The following is a 19,189-nucleotide window of genomic DNA, read 5'->3' as shown; positions in this document are numbered from 1 at the left end:
CAGAACACCAGGGGTGCGAATCACTCAGTCTCTGAGGCTCAGTTACCGCGTCACCCTGCCTCCCAGGAGTCCCCTTATAGGCCTTAGGGGGCTGTGGAAAAGGGAGTTGATGGCTCTGAGCCGCATGTATCCCTGCGAGCCCTTCCCAAGGAAGAAATCAAGGCCCAGGGAAGGGAAGTGACCGAGGTCACCTGGCGTTCTGGTCAGGGAAGGCTCCCCCTCCCGCTAAGCGGGGCAGGACTATGGAGAGCAGAAGCTCGCTGAGCTCAGGGTTTCTTGCAGACGGCCCCAAACTGCTTCAAGGTCTTTCTTGCCCTTGAGGTTTTAAAGCTGGCCCCTCCCGGGACAGGGAGAAAGTGAATTCCGATTGCCCCCAGTCTGCCCCATTGACTTTTGCCTCATCAGCTCCCTCTTATGGTGGGAGAGTGTGGGGATTAACTCAAGCCTCCGCAGTGCCACCCTCCTCCGCCCTGCACTCTGCACCCCCTGACCCGGACCCATCAATAACCTAGGGTCACACAGGTAGGATTTGATCTCGGGTCTTCCTGACTCCGAGTACCCCAAGCCATGGATGCCTTAGAGCCCTGTGGGGATTTCTCCTTCTGTCACCTCCTATGCACAGCTCTCAAAGCAGCAGACAGCCGAGTTTCCCCCCTCCATCATAGGATGATCGGAAGCAAAAGGCTGTGGTCCCAAATATCCTGCTGATGCCTGTCTACGTCTTGGTGCAGGCACTCTGAGATTTCAATTGGACCAGAGACTTGTTCTTTAGGGCCAGCTCTGAGAGTTCATGCAGAGAAAGGCTCGGCTGGTTTCAGGGCTTTGGAAGCCCACAGATGTGAGGTGGGCGACTCTGGGCCTCTGTTTACCCCAGGCATCTTTGTACCATCACCCCACACTGTGTGTGAGGAAGATGCCCAAGTGACCTCTTTGCTTTTCTTCCTCACAGGAGAACCTCAGCTCATGGATTCCAGAGAACATTAAGAAGAAGGAGTGTGTGTATTTTGTTGAAAGCTCTAAGACGTCTGACTCTGGGTAGGAAAGATGCTTGGGGAGGGGCTCATCCCCAAATCTCATCCTCGTCTCTCTTCTCCATTTTGCTGTGAATCAGTGTGTGGATAGGCAGCCATCAGCTAATGGCCAAGGAGGCTTCCTCTGTGCCTGCAGCAGGGTTTCCTGGCCCCCCTCTTCCTTATGCCCAGGCAGCCCCCTCATCTATGTCCATATTTCAGAGAATCAAATTCTGAGACTTCCCTTCCTCTGGATCAACAATGGGGCAATGGCTGGGCAAGTTTCTGGGGGAGATTACATTTAATTAGGATAGATGTCAAGTCCTAAGTGGTGGCCTGGAAAGTCAGTGCTAAAGAGCAGCCCCTTAGATGCATGAGACTGGGGAATGACTAGAGGGAATCAGCCCAGGGACAGACTGAGGAGACCTGAGGAAGCAATCATGGCTCCCTCTGCTCCCACACTCCTCCAGTGTCTCACTTTGGTGACCCCAGCAAAGATCAAGCAGGTCCTCCTGCTTGTGGAAGGCTTGGAGTCTGAGCCTACGGGTGAGATTTGAGGTTATTACTGTAGGACCAGCCTGCGTGCATGAGAAAGGTGTGTATTGGTGGTTTTGTGATGGGCTCAAATGAACATGGTTAAATTCAACGGAGACAAAAGCAAAGACCTACATAGAGGACCAAAAAATCTGGAACAAGCATGACATGGAGATCAGACTTGACAACAGTTCATGGAAGAAGGGTATGGCAGTTTCAGTTAATGGCTAGTTAGAAAGGATTGAGCCTAGACAAATACAGTCTTTTTTGTTTTCTTTTTTGTGGGGCAATGAGGGTTAAGTGACTTGCCCAAGATCACACAGCTAGTAAGTGTCAAGTATGTTAGGCTGAATTTGAACTCAGGTCCTCCTGAATCTAGGGATGGTGCTTTAGCCACTGTGCCACCTAGCTACCCCCCCCCCATAGAGTCTTGAGCAGCATAAACAGAATTAGAATGGCACTCTGTGTACTATGGCGCCACCTACAAGCCCAACATAGTTGTGAAACAATCCTAAAATTCCAGGATCTGCGTCTGCTTTCCTTCTATCATTGCCTCAGGAGCTAGCTATGTCCCTTTATCATTAAGGGACTGAAGAGCACTCACTGGCTGCACCAAACTAGCCTTTCTCATTCACATGCAGGTGGGACGCCTTCCCCATCAGCCAGACAAAGGCATGGGGTCCCAGCCCATCCAGGGCGGTATTGACCTAGTCCCTCTAGCTGGTCCTTTTCTTTGGGGGAGGTGGGAGAATCTCCTCAGTCTCTCCCAGTTCAGTTCCTCCAGGTTCTGAAGCTCTCCCTCAGGAGGATAGGTTGGGAGGCATGGCGGAGTGACAGGCTGGAAACCCACTTTACCAAAACCATCTTCAAGATCCTGTCCTTCAGGACTCCAACATCCTCACAGCCACAGGCATCTCTCTCTCTGGACTATGTTACCTAAAGTGTCCTCAGAGGGCCAATCCAGGGTCACCATCCTCTCTGTCCCCAATCCCCCACCTCAAGTGTTTCAATCCTGCCGCAGGCTTGTCCCCTGGTCGTTGTATGTTCGATATTGGAACAAAAGGAGATGCTTATAATGGATCATTCGACAGGTAGGAGAAAGAGATAGACTTTGCCATAGCAGGAACAGGGACTGAGGACATCTGAAGGGATACAGGCCAGTCATGCTCCCCTGCCTGTGTTGTCTGTCACAGCCCACAGCCACGCCTCAGAGTGATGCCCGGAGCTCCCAGGCAGGGTTGGTGCTTAGGCGGTCAAGAAGCCATGGCCACAGCTTGAGCCAACCCAGTCTCAAGGACTTGCATGGGGACAGGGGGCAGAATCTTGCTTCTACCCTGACCCAGCAGGAGAAATGTGTCGAGTTCTGGACGGCACTTCTTCAGGGGGTCATGGGGAAGCTGGGTTCGTCAGAGAGAGGCGGCACATGAGCAGAGGTGCAAGCAGGTGGGGTTAGCCAGTCTGGGAAGAGTCAGGCAAGGCAAAGTTGTCTGCGGCTGTCAGCGAGGGATAAATGTCATTACTGAACCAGCACCAAGGAATGCCAGGTGCCAGATGTAGATTCTGGCCCAATATGAGGAAGAACTTTCTAAATCCATTTGTCTAGGGATGAAATGAGTGATTTCCCCATCACTGAAGGTATTCAAGTAGAGGCTGAGTTGTCCTTGAGGAGGGTGTAGCAGCGGGTGGGGCTGGGACTACTACGCTCTGCAGAGGGATTCCTTGCCCCCTCCAAGGCTCAGCTCGAGGGCCTCCTCCTCTCCCCGTGCCTGCAGACAGAACTGCGAATCACTGCTGAGCACCATTCCTCTGTGCCCTCCTGCTCCCCTCCCTGGGTTTGCCTGGCCTCTCTCTCTGTGCACACAGTAGGAGTTTCCCGGGTGCTCATGGGTGGCTGTGCCCTTTCAGGAAGGTGGTGTGTGAGTGTGGCTACACTCGAGAGCAGCACCTGGAGGAGGCCACCAAGCCCCAGGCATTCCAGGGCAAGGAATGGGACCTGAAGAAGCACGTGCAGGAGCTGCCTACCGACGCCTTTGGGGACATTGTCTTCACAGGCTTGGGACAGAAGGTGGGAAAGGTTGGTTCTCGTGACTTTATTGTTCTTGGGGGATTCCCTGTTCACAGATTCTCAGTGGCAGGGAAGCACACAGGGAAGGGGGAGGGGACGGATGCACATTTGTTAGGCACTTACTACCTTCCTGGCACTGTGCGAAGTGCTTTACAATCATGATCGTGTTTGAGCCTCACAACAACCCTGGGATGTGCTGTTATCATCCCATTTTACAAATGAGGAAACAGAGACAGAGCTTAAATAGTGACTTATCCAGGGTCACACAGCTAGTAAGTGTACGAGGCAGGATTCAAATTCAGGTCTTCCTGACTCCAGACCCAGCACTCTCTATCTACTGGCTGCCAGCTGCCTCTAGCCAAAGGAGTGCCCACCTCTCCATGCCAGGGCATCGACTCTTCTCCCATGCTCCCCGGGGGGGGGGGAAGAAAATGGGAAGATGTTTTGGGTGTTCCCTTGTGCAGGCAGAATAGCCCTTCTTCCTGGTGCAGTCAGTGCAGGTTAGCCCACGATGACTGAAGACATCATGGCTTAGACCCTGTGCTGGGCATTGTAAAGGACATAGTGATGGACAGAAAACAAACTCCAGGAGGATGAGGAACATTTTGTTTGTATCCCAGGGCATTGCATACAGTAGGTGATTAATAAATATTTGCTGAACGGAAAAGACGGTTTCTGCCCCTAAAGGGGCCTATAATCTGATTGAGGGGATGGGCATCTTTTATCTGTGAGAGAAGGCATAGCCCAAACTCTGTTCCAGACCCCACTCTTCAGAGATCCCACTAAAGGGGGGAGATGGGTTCCCAAAAGTGGCATCTTCCCCTTCTCTCATCCAGGAGTAGTGCCTCCTTTGGTCTCCTAGGGACTTGTTCTTCTCCTCTGGCTTCAGGAAGGAAGGAAGGAAGGAAGGAAGGAATGTTCTGTGGGATGTCAGGCTGGCTTGACTCCCTGACGGGCACAGAGGATACTCATTAATCAAAGAATATGCATTTATTAAGCACCTACTATGAGTTGGGCACTATGAGTGCTAAGTGCTGGAGACATATAGGGAAATTGTCTCTGCCCGCAGAGAGTTTGCAATTTAGCTGGGGAAAAATAGAGGTGTGTGCCACATTGTCCCCGATAGTACTTTGGGAGGTGGGGAAAGGTCGCTAGTAGCTACAGGAGAACCTTCATGGAGAAGGAGGCAGTGAGTAGGCAGGGCACTCCAGGAAAGGGGAGCAGCCAGTGAAAAGGTGCAGAGACAAGAGATGGAGGCTGTGGGGAGGAATGGCAAATAAGCCAAATGAGGCTGATTAGAAAGAGGGGGAGAGTCAGACTGGGAAGGGCTTTGAATGCCAAACACTAGCTTTTGTATTGGATCCTGGAAGCAACAGGGAGCCACTAGAACTTATTGGGAGGAGTCTGAAAAGGCAGCTCACCTGGTGCCTCCTTCTCCACCCCTTGTGACGACTCCTGGAGGCTTCTTCTGACAGAGACAGATCAATGAGGGATCTGCAGGGTCTTTATTTCCTTCTGGATTCTTGGTGTTTTGACCCTTCTGCAGTATGTACGAGTATCTCAGGACACTCCACCTGGTGTGATCTACCACCTCATGACACAGCACTGGGGGCTCGATGTACCCAACCTCCTGATCTCCGTCACTGGAGGAGCGAAAAACTTCAACATGAAAGTGAGACTGAAAAGCATCTTCAGAAGGGGCTTGGTCAAAGTGGCACAAACAACAGGTAGGTGGGCTGGTGTGCAGGGGCTGGTCAGGACCCTCTATCCACCTGTTACCTCTCCATTGCCCTCATCCATTCACGCACCCAACTGTCCATCTACCTACCCACCCACCCAAGCAGAGTTGGTCCTCTGCAGCCATCACCTCTGCCTCAGGAGGTGCACAGCCTGTTTCATCATGAGTCTCTGGGATCAGTTGGTCATGGTGTTGATCCAACTCTTTGGAGGCCCTTTTATCAGTTGTGACAATGAATAGTCTCTGACTGAGCAGGGATGTTCTGAAAGTGCTGTAAATGTGTTTTCTTGGCATAGTTTAAGGCTAAATCCAGATCACACTAGAGGGCAGCAGAGTTTTGAGCTTGGGAGTCAGAAAGACCTGAGTTTGGATTTGATGGCTTTGAAGGCCCCTCCCAGTGCCAAATATATGATCCTATAAGAGGCTAGGGTGGTGGTTCAGATCAGAAGGACTACGGGCTACACTGTCTGGTTGTTCCTGGAAGGTTGATTCTGAGGCTGCAAAGTCCCAGCAGGATTAAAAATAAAGGTCATTGGGAAGCACTTTGGGAAATGAAGGTGATTATATTTTCCTTAGAATTAAAGAAATTGGAATTAAGAGGGGTAAGGGAAAATTTCCTGTAGAAGGTTGGATTTTAGTTGGGACTTAATGGATGTCAGGGAGGTCAGTAGTTGGAATGAAGGAGGGAGAGCACTCCAGGGCCTGGGGTGGGGGGGGGTGGCCAGAGAGAATGCCTGGAGCCCAGAGTTGGAGGGTCTTGTTCACAGGACAGCCAGGAGGCCAGGGTCACAGGACCAAAGAGTAGGAGTTGGGGACTAAGGTGTAAGCATACTGAAAAGAGAGGAGGAGACTGGTTGATAAAGGGTGAAGAGTGACATGATCAGAAGTGAACTTTAGGAAAATCACTTAAGTGGCTCCGTGGAGGATAGACTGGAGTTGGGAGAGTCTGGAGGTAGCAGATGTCCCAGCAGCTATGGCCGTAGCCTACGTGTAAGGAGATTGGAGTCTACATCAGGGTAGGGACGTGGTCAGAGGGGAGAAAGGGGATATTGGAGAGATGCTGCAGAGGTGACATCCAGAAGAGATGTTGCAGAGGTGAAATTGAGAAGAGACTATAGAGATGAAATCTACAAGGGATGTTGCAGAGGTGACTTTGACAAGAGATGCTATAGAGATGAAATCTACAAGGGATGTTGCAGAGGTGAATTTGACAATAGATGCTGCAGAGGTGAAATTGACAAGAGATGCTATAGAGATGAAATCTACAAGGGATGTTGCAGAGGTGAATTTGACAATAGATGCTGCCGAGGTGACATCCAGAAGAGGTGTTGTAGAGGTAAAATTGACAAAAGATGCTACAGAGATGAAATCTACAAGGGATGCTACAGAGGTGAATTTGACAAGAGATGCTGTAAAGGTGACATCCAGAAGAAGTGTTGCAGAGGTGAGATCAACAAGAGATGTTGCAAAGTTGAAATTGGCTAGAGATGCTCAGAAGTGAAACCAACAAGAGATGCAGTAAAGGTGAAATCAACAGGCCTTAGCACCATATTGGATTTGGGCAGTGAGAGATAGCAAGGAGTCCAAGATGGTTGAGAGACAGGGGAGAAGGGTGTTGCCCTCTACAGTAATTGGAAAGGGGGGGGGCAGACAGTTTAAGGGAAAAGATAATAAGTTTTGTTTTGGACATGATGACTTGAGATGTCTACTGGATATGCAGTTTGAGATGTCTTTCCAGTCTCCCATGGCCTGAAAAATAACAGATAGGACACGGAACTAAAGGTTAGGGGTCAGGAGGAGCCCGTGTTTTCTTTTGGAATGATGCCTAGAATTTCCAAGGAGACATGTGGTAACACTAGGGTTGCCCCACAGGTTCAGTGTTCTTCTCTGGAGGACAAGGTAGGGCCTTGTGCATGCTTTGAGATTCCTGCTCATCTATACCCTTTCTCCCTAGGGGCCTGGATTATAACCGGGGGCTCACATGCAGGGGTGATGAAGCAGGTGGGAGAGGCTGTTCGAGACTTCAGTCTGAGCAGCAGCTACAAGGAAGGGGAAGTCATCACCATTGGAATCGCCACTTGGGGCACTGTACACAACCGTGAGAGCCTGATCTACCCCACAGTGAGTCAGATAGTTGGACCCACGACCGTGGGGAACTAGAGCAGAAGGATGAGCTGGGATAGCTTGTGGGAGGGAGGGAAGAAAAAACAAGAGAAGAGGGAGGCAAGGGGAGAGACAAGCAGGGGAGGGAGAGAGTTAAGGAGAGAGAGGGAGGGGCTTCACGGGACACATCCCAAGCCTCCACTGTTTGAAGGGTTAGGGCTTGACGAGCACCTGGTCAATCCACCATCCAATGAACAAGCGTGCATTAAATACCTCTGCCTACCTGCCTGTTAGTCACTGTTGGGTCATCTAAAGTCTCATTTTCAGGAACTTTAAAAGGGAATGGGTAAAACTAGGTAAGCCACTAGGGGGTGCCACCATGCACAGAGCACTCGACCTATGGTCAGGAAGACTTGAGTTCAAATTTGGACCCAGATACTTCTTAGCTGTGTGATGCCGGGCAAGTCCCTGAACTTCTATAAGCCCCACTTTCCTCAAGTGTAAAATAAGAGCACCTCTCAAGGATCAAATGGGCTAATAATTGTAAAGCTCTTGGCACAGTGCCTGGCACATAGTAGGTTCTATTGGAATCATTAATAATATTATTCTTATTGGGATTTCATAAGTGCCTTTTGCATACCAGGCACTGTGCTGGGCACCAGGGCTAGAAAGGCAGAAATGAAGCCGACCCTGCCCTGAGGTGGCTTCAATTCTAAGGAATAGCAGAGTCAGTGGGGGCTTGGCCAGGGCTGGAAAGGCCTCCTGCATTGCAGCCAGTCTGGCGTGGTGCCCTCTGACTTACCCAGGGCAGCCCTTGAGTAGCAGACACAGCACGCAGCTTCATGTCTGGTCCTTTCCCCACTCCACTCCCTCTCTGCCTGTATGGGCCTCTGAGAGCCCTGGGACCCAGGACCCCAGGGCTCTTCTCGGCTCTCCCTAGGGAGGATTCCCAGCTGAGTATATCTTGGATGAGGAAAGCCAGGGAAATCTTTCGTGCCTGGACAACAATCACTCCCATTTCATCCTCGTGGATGATGGGACCCATGGCAGATATGGTGTGGAGATTCTCCTGAGGACCAAGCTGGAAAAATTCATCTCAGAGCAGACAAAAGAAAAAGGAGGTAACAGGTGCAGGGATTAAAGGGGGGAGTGTGGTACTGATGAAGAGCCCCCACTGGTGTGCCATCACTTACAAAGGAAGTGCAGAGCCTGAACCAGTAGTTGTAGATGGGCGGGGTGACCTCCTCCTCTCCCTCTTTGTGGGTGGCCATGTTGCCTATAACAGGCCCCAAACCCGAGGTGACGTCCCCATTGGAGTCCTCACCTGGGCTCTTCCTGGGACTGAGCTTACCTCTGACTAACCTTTGTCCCTGTGCTTGTCCTCAGGGGTGGCCATCAAGATTCCAATTGTCTGTGTGGTTCTGGAGGGAGGGCCTGGCACACTGGATGTAAGTATAGATCAGGGACCATAGGGGCTAGGGGATGGCATCCCAAAGAAGGGAGAGAAAGCAGCATTAAGGGAGAAGGAAATCACTCTTAAACCAGATAGCCGGGAAAGTGTTAGCAGAAGGGAGGTGGCTGTTTTGTTAGTGATTACTGAAAGTCAGGAGCTGGGAGAGCGGGCCTTAGAGCCAGCAGTCTTTGGTTCAAGTCCTGACTGACCCACCTGAGCCTCCTTTAGCCTGGGAGTCCCTTACACTAATGAGGTCAAAGGTCCAGCCCATTCCCTATTCTGTATTCTTTTCAATGACTTGTGGGTGATTTGTGACTTAGAGGGTTACCCCCAGGGAGCCTTCTTGGCTCACCCCACCCCAGGCCTCTTCAAGCATCTTCTAGACTCATCACCCTCTCCTCTGTGCCCCAGACCATCTTCAATGCCATGACCAACGGCACTCCCTGTGTGATTGTGGAGGGCTCGGGCCGTGTGGCTGATGTCATTGCGCAGGTGGCGAACCTGCCCATCTCAGAAATCACCATCTCCCTGATCCAGAAGAAGCTAAGCTTGCTTTTCCATGAGACTTTTGAGACGTTTACTGAGAGTAAGATTGTGGAGTGGACAAAGAAGGTGAGGCCAGTGTGGGGGTGAAAGCCTTGGTAGAGGAGGGTGGCACAAGGTCAGATAGGGCACCATGCTGGGGCGCATTGGTCGGGAGATGCCAGGCAGGGACAAAAGAAACCTGGAAGGTGGGGTCGGGAGGGCCCCCCGAGGGGCCCTGGATGTGCACAGACACCAGGGAGAGTGTGCCTGCCCCTGAGAAGCTTGCACTATTTGGGCCTCTCTCCAGTCCCAGTGGGGCTGGATCACCACAGCCAGAGAGAAGCTGGGCAGCTGAGTCCTCAGCACAGCCCAGGACAGAGGATGTCACAGGCAGTCATGCACCTCCTGCTCAGACACTGGGGACATGTAGGGCCTATCTTTTCCTCTTCTGGGTGATAGTCGCTGAACTGTAGCTTCATTCATCTAGCCGGCTGACCAACTTTCCACCCAGTCTTTCTGTGCTGTCCTTGGCCAGTAGTTGTCTAGACTCTGCAAACAAGGCCAGTGAGAGGGAGCTCACTACCTCACAGGGCAGCCCATTCTGCTCGTTGGCAAGATCTTCCTTACACTGAGCAGCAACAGGCTTCTCTGTGATTTACAGTCATGGGGCTGGGGAGGACAAGGGTTTTAGGAGGTGCCCTTGATGACCAGGAGGCTGGGCAGATACAAAAGACTGACCAAGGAAAGCTGTGAGGTGCCCATGGTGGAAAGGGAACGGATGTGTCCTGCTGGAATCCTCTCCATCAACACAATTGTCTTAAGCATCATGGGAGCAAGTTAGTAGGAAAATGAGTTTAAATATCTCAAGGAGATGTCCACTAATGGAGATGGCCCAAGGGGTGTGTGTGTGTGTGTGTGTGTGTGTGTGTGTGTGTGTGTGTGTGTGTGTGTGTGTGTGAGAGAGAGAGAGAGAGAGAGAGGAGGAAGATGGAGGATCCAGAGGCCAGAGGGCAGGGAGGCAGAAGTGGTCTATGGGCTTCAGCTCCTCCCAGGCACAGTTGTTGCTGTGGTCACTTGGCCCCCAGTGCCTGAAGGTCAGGTAGCTCCCATGAATCCTTTCCCAGGGTTCTCTGTACAGACCCTCAGGGGTCTGCCAATTGTGTTCCCCTACTTGAGGGGGTCCAAGCACTCTTGTTCCCTATGACCCCTGAATAGTCAGACGAGCTTTCCCAAAGGAAGCAAGGCCAAGCACCCCCAAACCGGCCATCCCCCCAACACCTGGGGGCACTATCCCACCAGCTTCCGAAGAAGGCAGGGGGCTCGGTTCCTCCTCACAGGAGCAGCACCAAGTTGGGCACTCTGGCTTCTCGGGGTTTCCCTGCTGGGACCTGCAGCCTCCATGCTGGAGTCCTGTCTTCCCTTGAGCTCTGGGGCCAGGGACTCGACTTCCTCCTCCTAGAAAACTGACTGAACAGGATAATGGAAACAAGCCCTGAACAGAACCTCATTTCTTGGGGTCCTCAGGCCTGGAGGGAGGAGACGAGCCCTCAGGAGCAGACTCCACACCCTCCCCAGTGAGGAAACAGGTCCAGAAATGAGCAAGCGAGGCCTTCAAGAATCCCCATGAAAATAGGGCAGAGCAACTGGGATGGGGCGGGAGGGATTCCTCAGGTCCCACCTACTCCCACCTCCCATGGAGCTGAGGAAATACTTGTCCAGAAGTGTGGGCAACAGCAGGCTCAGACACACCAGCCCATGGCTTTGAGGAGCCAGTGGCTGGCCCCTCTCAGGAGGCCAGCAGCGGGGCTGGCACTGCACTCAGGAGTGCTTGAAGCCAGGACAGGTACCACACCTCAGTGAAGAGCCAGCCCAGGGCTTCAACGGTTAAGCAAGCTCACATCCCTTGGAGCAGCCTTGGAAACAGTGGTGAGCCCACAACCTCCAATACAGACCTCTCAATGACTGAGAGGTGCCCTGTGGTGCCCATAATGCCCACAGTGCCTGTGCCCCACTGCCCAGCCCTCTCCTTCCTGAGAGCTCTCATGCTTGTGAACCACATTGGGGACTGCAGACAAACCAATAAATCAACCAGTGAGCATTTATCGAACCCCTTCTATATGCCAGTCATCATGGCAAGCCCTAGAAGTACAGAGGCAAAAGTGAGGCAGTTCTTGCCCACAAGGAGCTTACAATCTAGCCAAGGGGGTTAGCATGTACACCCATGAGTGTGTGTGTGTGTGTGTGTATGTGTGTGTGTGTGTGTGTGTGTGTGTGTGTGAGAGAGAGAGAGAGAGAGAGAGAGAGATGAGGGGTGGTACAAATTAATACAAGGCATTTGGTGGGGGAGGTGCCAGCAGCAAGGAGCTCGTAGAAGGCCAGTAGTGGGTACACTGTGGAAGACACCTTCATTGGAGCACCTCTGCCACCCCAGATGCCTTTGGGGGTCTGGGGGCAGGGTGCTGCCAAGCTGGAGAAACTTAAAATATAGTGCAAGGGCTGGAATGGGGGAGAGAAGGCAGATCTTCATTTGAAAACAAATTTATAAACTAAAAAGAACAAAAGGAAAATAAATTTGGGATGGACAGTGCATCTGTCATGTGAGGACCAGCTCAGAGACATGAACAGTATGGGGCCTGGAGCCTCTGGGAATTTTCTGTCCAGTCAGCTAAGGGCTGCGGCCATCTCCTGGTCTCAAGTGTACCACCCACTGTACCAAAGCTGGGCTCATTCTTGGACAGCAGAAGGGTGGGCACTAGGGGCTGCAGGATTGGCAGCTGTCTCAAATACAGCTGGAGTGAGCCCCAGGGCTCCAGAGACTCAGGGCCTGGTACTGGGTGGTGCCCCTCAAGCCCATGGGTTGGTGGGGGAAATCGGCCACAAGAAATGGCACCCACTTAGACAATCATGGGGTCTGGCCTTGCTGGCATTGCTCATCCATCCCTGGGGGTTTGTTACAGATTCAAGACATTGTGCGGAAGAGACAGCTGCTGACCATCTACCGAGAAGGCAAAGATGGTCAGCAGGATGTGGATGTGGCCATCCTCCAGGCCCTGCTAAAAGGTGAGCAGATGGGCAGGGGGTGCTCAGGGAGGGGGTGAGCAGAGCCTGGGGGGTGGCTGGGGTTGCTAAAAGCTGATGCCTGCTTTGCTCCTGGCTCATGTGCATGGATGGATGCATGGGGTGAGTGAATGGATAGAGGGGTGGGTGGAAGGATGAGTGGGTGGATGGATGGGAGGGTGGGTGGCTGGATGGATGGGAAGGTGGGTGGGTGGGTGGATGGAGGGAAGGATGAGCAAATGGATGGGCGGGTGGATGGATAGATGGATGAGAGATGAGTGGTGGATGGAGAGATGGGTAGAGGGGTGAATGGATGGATGGAAGGATGGTTGAGTGGGTAGATGATTAGATGGGTGGATGGGTTGGTGGATGGGTGGAGGTAGGGAGGGATGGCTGGAAGGAGGGGTTGATGGAGGAAGGGATGGATAGATGGATGAACAAGAAAGCACTAAGTCCTCACTATGTAGCTGGTACCACAATAGGTGCTAAAGATACAAAGACAAAAAGCAGGACCATCCCTACCCACAAGAAGCCTACATTCTAATAGAGGGAGAGTGGCCTAACTTACCCCCCACCCCAGCTGCTGCTCAGACTCACTGTGCCATTTATGTGACCTCCCCCTCTCCACTTAGGAGCAAAGATAAAAGGGTGGGGGGGACAAGCTAGACAAAATATCTGCTCTGTTCACTTGAGCCAATGATGGGATTGGATTCAAGGACAAATGTTGAACCTTGAGGTTCTTCTGGGGCAGGTGAGAAAGCCAGGGACCCTGGACTTCGGATGCTCTGAGCCTTCCCTTCCCTGCTTCCTTCCACCTTTAGCCTCAAGGAACCACGACCACGTGGGCCACGAGAACTGGGACCATCAGCTGAAGCTGGCTGTGGCTTGGAACCGGGTAGATATTGCTCGGAGTGAGATCTTCACAGATGAGCGTCAGTGGAAGGTGGGTCCCTGAAGGCTGGTGGTGATGGTGCAGCCTGGTGTTTGGCTTTTGTGGGACTGATGGGAGAGGCCACTGGGTGCTTTGTAGACAGTCCTAGGAATTTGGTGCCCCGGAAAATGCTGACCAGGTGACGGTCCCCAGTCTGTGGCTTGTGGGCCTTTGGAGTTACTGTGGGAATCCATGGGCACACCAAGCCTCTACTCAGGGCCAGCAATTCCATGGCAACAAGAAGCAAACCCAACTGTTCTGGCTTGAATCAGCGATCACTGTTTTGCAAACCTGTGGAGAGGCCGATGCCCCCACTCCAAATCAGCCTGGGTTGGTAGATGCTTGTTGTCCACCAGGGAGGCAAATGGCCTGTTACCAGCACAGGAGGGTCTGCCGCATTTCTGGCATTAAAGAGGGTCCTCTGCAGGCCCTCCCCTCTGAGCCTGAGTCTGGGCACAGATGTGCCTATGGGGTGAGTCGGTGTGGGCTCATGTTTAGGACAGTCCCAGGGAGAAGTGGAAACATTAGGAGATGCATGGGGAGCCACTAGGAACTGCAGGAAGTTCATCCAGTGGGATTCTTCATCTGGATGACTCCAGACAGGCTAATGGGAAGTGATCGCGGTTGAATGCAGAGCCTGCCCTCTGGCCCATTGCCCGGCTGACCTCAGTCTGCCCTCTTCTCAGCCCTCAGATCTGCACCCGATGATGGCCGCTGCCCTCATCACCAACAAGCCAGAGTTTGTGAAGCTCTTCCTGGAGAATGGGGTCCGTCTGAAGGAATTTGTCACCTGGGACACCCTGATATACCTCTATGAGAACTTGGCACCTTCCAGCCTCTTCCACAGCAAGCTGCAGAAGGTGCTGACAGAGGAGATGGAGCGCTCAGCTTACTCATCCCTGCCCAAGATCCAGATGCACCACGTGTCCCAGGTGCTCAGGGAGCTGCTCGGAGATTTCACGCAACCGCTGTATCCCAAGCCCAAGCACAGCGAGCGGCCCCGGCTGTCCCTGGCAGTGCCACACATCAAGCTCAATGTACGGTACTGCCCTTGCTCACCTTCTTACTCCCACTTGACCACCAGGTTCATTTCCCTAACTCTGCTCAAGGGACCACACTTCCCTTGCTTATTTTTTCATTTCTGTGCTGTGTAACATTTTTATCAATACCTTGGATAAGGCGTGACTCCCAAATAGTGAGGGGTAGCTAACATATTGGATGACTGAGTCAAGATCAAAAAGTAATTTGAGAGGCTAGAACAAAGAGCTGAATTGAGATAAAGTTCAGTAGGAATAAATGTAAAGTCTTTCCCTTGGGCACAAAAAATCATCGTCACAAGGAGAAGATGGCAAGGCTTGGTTAGACCACAGTGGTTCTGAAAAGGATCTGAGGATCTGAGTAGATGGTAGCACAAGCTCAATCTGTGTCATCAGGGGATGCTGCTGCCACCTACATGACTGTGACCTTGGGTTGCAGCATAATCAAGGCAGGCAAAGCCTCCAGGAAGTGGAGGGTGGCAGCTCCCCTGGATTTTACCCTTGTCAAACCTGTTTGGAGGCTTGTATTTCCTCCTGGGTTCTGTGGGTTAAGAAGGGCATTGATAAGCCTGACAGTGTCCAGAGAGAGGAAGGAGACCAGCAGGGGGAAGGGACTTGAGTTCATGTCATATGTAGATGGTTGAAGGACCTGGGTTGTCTGGCCTGTACAGGAAAAGATGTTTGGGTGGACATGGGAGCTTTCTCCAAATATGACAGAAGGCTGAGCTCGAGGAGGGATTTGATTTACCCTGTTTGGCCCCAGGGAGAAGAACCAGGGGCAGTGGCAGTAGGGAGAGGAGGGGTGAGGTGAGGCTTGAGGGCAGGAAAGACTTCCTCACCAGGAGAGCTGCTGAAGGAGGTGGTGAGCTCCCCTTCCTTGGAGGTCTTCAAAAATCATTCAAGGGGTTAGAGTAGGGATTACTTTCAGTCCATCAGTCAATCAATAAGCAAGCATTTATGAAGCACCTACACTTAGCCAGGACCTATTCTAGTCCATGGGATACAAGGACAATGAATGAGCTAATCCGTGACCACAGGGAGTTTCCCTTCCCACGTGTATGACAATGAGGACTTGGATAAATGCTTTGGTACATGGGTTGGAGTGATGGGTTCCTGAGGTCTCTTCCTACTCTGACTTTCTGTTGTTCTCGGATCTTGTGAGCCAAAAGAAGAGACTGATTTATACCCAGTGGAAAGAGGGTTCCCCTGGGCCCACCTGCCTCTTCCAGTCTTTGCCCTCATTTCAGGGGCTTTGGTGCCCCTTTGACCTGGGACACGGCTACTTTTCCCAAGAACAGAGGACCCTACAGTAGGTTCAGGGGAAATCATTCTCTCGAAAGAAAACTCATTCGCTTAAACTTTTAGAATCCTGAAACCACAGCCTCTCCTAACCAGATGGGATTTCAGCAGGTGTCTGCTTCAGTCCATCCCCCAAGGAATCCCCTTAAAAATAGCCCCTGTGACCAGTCACCCAGACCCTGCTGAGGCAGGCAGAGTCCCCAGGCCAGGCTGCTCCAAAGGTCCTTCCCTTCCAGACCCTTTTCAGTTTCAGTGAGGGGCCTGACCTGAAGGTGCTTGAGAAAGCCAAAGGCTCATTTCCCTGTATCTCACTGTAATGAAATTACCCAGGAAACTTTCTAAAGGCACAAGTTTTGTTATAATGATCTGGTTTCAGGTGAAGTAGAACAATCTGTCTTCCATGTAATAGAGAACCAACCCTGGGCAGCTCATGCCCCCACCCACTTTGACTCTTGGTTCCCTCCTTTGTTGTTGTTTTGTTTTTGTTTGACTTTCCCAGGGTCACACAGCTAGTGTCAAGTGTCTGAGGCTGGATTTGAATTCAGGTCCTCCTGAATCCAGGGCCAGTGCTATTCACTGCCCTGGTTCCCTCCTTTGTAAAGTCAGGGGTCCCTCCCAACTCTTTTTGTTTTGTTTTGTTTTCCTCCCAACTCTTGTTCTCTGTGATCCTACAGTCAGTCTCTGAAGCTGCGTAGGTGCAAACTGGTATATCTTCCACCCATCCATCCATCCATCCATCCAGTCATTCATCTTCCATGCTGGGCACTGGGGGGTTGGCAAAGACAGTCATGTGCATCTTAATGTTGTTCATACTGATCTCCAGGCCTCATGCATGGTGGGTATAATAAGTGCCTGCCTTGTGCCATGGGCACACCCTCCCATGATCTTGATGATGCTTTGACCTTCATCTTCTCAGAGTCAGTCCTAATTGTCATGTGCTCACCAGGTGCAAGGAGTGAGCCTCCGCTCCCTCTACAAACGTTCTCCAGGCCGAGTTACTTTCACCATGGACCCCGTCCGAGACCTCCTTATTTGGGCCATTGTCCAGAACCGTAAAGAACTAGCTGAGATCATCTGGGCCCAGGTAACTGACTGAGAGTAGATGTCCATAAGACATTCGTTGTGTAGGGTCTTTAAGGGGAACTTCCGTGGGCCATCAGTATTACCCAAGGCAAGTATCCAATGGCCTGGGATGTACAAAGGTGGATGTATCAGGTCTTGGAGAGCCCTGGTGTGGGGGGGACATGAGACTCACCCTTGTCCATAGTGCAGAATTATTTGTGGATAGACGGATAGTGTAGATAGAAGTGGGCAGTCTTCTAAGGGGCCTGTGCCAGGGTAGAAGGGTAGCAATGCTGAAGAGGCATGGATTTTCTGGAGGTGCAGGGATCAGAAGTGTGGAGCTTGGCTCTCACATTGGAGGAGTCACAAGAATAAAGAGAGGAAGAGGATAGCCTCCTGCTTACTCTCCTAAGCAAGTCTTCACCTCTCACTCTCAGCAAGCAGCCAGTGAATCTACCCATGGTAGGGAATGGAACAGGGTATAGCCTGCACCACCCCCACATAGCAGCTCTGACACACAAAAACATCACATGTGGCTAGAGTGTTGGTCCCACCCATCTCTCCACGAGCACCATGTCCTTAGGCCCTTGAAGGTACATGGCTCCTATCCAACTGGCAGGGAAGGGGGCATCAAGTAATTTGCAAAAGTTAGTGTTGGCCATGCTGTCGTTCTGTAATGAAGGTCAAGTTGGGAGGGCAGCTTGGAGCCAACCTTCCCTTAAGAGGAGCATGAACTGGGCCGGTATGGGCCAGCAATGGAACTCGGTCACTTCTGGTGCCAGTGGCCGTGCCTCAGCACCCGTGGCAGAGTTCTGTTTGTGCCTCTGAGAGCAGGCTACAGTCCTTGGGGGTTTGCTTAGCTGGTGGGCACCTGGCAGTCCTTCCTCCAGAGGGATCCTCTCTGCAGAGGGCTCAGCCCCCAGAAGGGGAGTCCTCCCTGTAGCAGTCTCATGGGCCTCTCCCCTGATGTTTCTAGAGCCAGGACTGCATTGCAGCAGCCTTGGCCTGCAGCAAGATCCTGAAGGAGCTATCCAAGGAGGAGGATGACACGGACAGCTCTGAGGAAATGCTCACTCTGGCTGAGGAATATGAGCACAGAGCCATCGGTGAGAGGCGGGGCCAATGACTCTCCTGGGTGTTTCCCCTTTCCATCCCTTGATGGCTCCATCCCAGCATAACTGCCTGTGCCTGCCTGGCAAGATCTCAGGGCAGCTGCTGACATGGGCTCCCCATCCCTGGACCTTTTAGGGGTCTTCACTGAGTGCTATCGGAAGGATGAGGAGAGAGCCCAGAAGCTCCTTATCCGAGTATCTGAGGCCTGGGGGAAGACAACCTGTCTGCAGCTGGCTCTGGAGGCCAAAGACATGAAGTTTGTGTCCCATGGGGGCATCCAGGTTAGCCTTCCTGGAGGAGCATGTGTGTGCGTGTGAGTGTGTGTGCACATGCATGTGCGTGTGAGTGTGTGTGTGTAGGGATAGGGTCTTCCTCCAAAGAACTGGATGATTCTATTTCTTGACTGACCATTGAGGCATCAGGCCCGTCTCCCTGCACGGGCATGGGCCTGGGGTGTGGTGTGCTTATGCCTAGTCCTAGCTCACACGTATAGAGGGTGGCTTTTCTTACAGCAGTACTTTGGGGCAGGTAGCATAAGCAGGTTCTTTCACAGAGCAGTGTCTTGTCCAAGGATGCACAACAGGTAAGAGCAGAGACTGCCACCCCTTTGCTTTGGGGTCACAACTGTGCGCACCACTCCATGCACTTATCACAATGTTAGCAAACCCCAGCTTTAGGGGGTGTGCACCAAGATAGGTGTTGAGGGAGAAGGGAGCAGGTGTGTGTTGTTGCAGGCAGGGTGGCAGAAGTACAGTGGTTAACTCAGCACCAGAGAAGGTGGACCAGCATGCTCTGGTGAAGATGGGGCTCTGAGCTGCGCCCTCAGGGGTCAGAGAGGCAGAGGACACGGGTTTGCACCTTCTTTTTAATGTTGGTTACCTTGGACAAGGCACGCACCATTTTCTGCCCAATGAAAGAATGGATCAGATAGGCCTTTTCCTCAGCTCTAAATCCTTCTGACCCTCTGACTCGACAGCACTGAAGCCCTGCCAAATCCTCTGATGCTTTTCTGCCACAAGGTCCCTCCAGGGGCAGCATCCGTGATTACACAAGACATTCACAGAAGTTTCAAGTCTTCTGATCCAACCCATTATCAGGATAAGAGAGTGGCCCGGGGCTGGAGCCCAGCCTGGTAGACTTGGTTGTGCCTGGTTGAGAACATCCTGAATGCTGGGCCCATCCCCCATGCCTGACCCAGTGCTCACAATGTTGGGGGGGGGGGCTTCACAGACATGACATTGCTATATGGAATTTCTTTATTT

At 52.1% G+C, this 19,189-nt stretch overlaps 1 protein-coding gene across 3 annotated transcripts in view; it reads left to right on the top strand.

The window, feature by feature from the left end:
* Positions 1 to 19,189, top strand: part of TRPM2 (transient receptor potential cation channel subfamily M member 2) — a 52,325-nt gene that overhangs the window by 10,114 nt on the left and 23,022 nt on the right. For 2 of the 3 annotated variants that reach the window (XM_044005451.1, XM_044005450.1), the window contains exons 3-15: positions 950 to 1,035; positions 3,450 to 3,618; positions 5,156 to 5,336; positions 7,302 to 7,468; positions 8,391 to 8,571; positions 8,837 to 8,898; positions 9,315 to 9,515; positions 12,386 to 12,488; positions 13,307 to 13,428; positions 14,103 to 14,453; positions 16,699 to 16,836; positions 17,791 to 17,920; positions 18,063 to 18,208. In XM_044005451.1, the coding sequence (XP_043861386.1) occupies positions 950 to 1,035; positions 3,450 to 3,618; positions 5,156 to 5,336; positions 7,302 to 7,468; positions 8,391 to 8,571; positions 8,837 to 8,898; positions 9,315 to 9,515; positions 12,386 to 12,488; positions 13,307 to 13,428; positions 14,103 to 14,453; positions 16,699 to 16,836; positions 17,791 to 17,920; positions 18,063 to 18,208 (2,037 nt within the window). The remainder of the gene's footprint in view (positions 1 to 949; positions 1,036 to 3,449; positions 3,619 to 5,155; positions 5,337 to 7,301; positions 7,469 to 8,390; positions 8,572 to 8,836; positions 8,899 to 9,314; positions 9,516 to 12,385; positions 12,489 to 13,306; positions 13,429 to 14,102; positions 14,454 to 16,698; positions 16,837 to 17,790; positions 17,921 to 18,062; positions 18,209 to 19,189) is intronic. The other variant, XM_044005452.1, reaches the window with a different exon arrangement.

This window comes from Dromiciops gliroides, chromosome 4 (genome assembly GCF_019393635.1).
Source record: "Dromiciops gliroides isolate mDroGli1 chromosome 4, mDroGli1.pri, whole genome shotgun sequence".
Lineage (NCBI taxonomy): Eukaryota > Metazoa > Chordata > Mammalia > Microbiotheria > Microbiotheriidae > Dromiciops > Dromiciops gliroides.
Note: the sequence above shows the minus strand (reverse complement) of the source record. Positions and strands in the feature narration are given on the sequence as shown.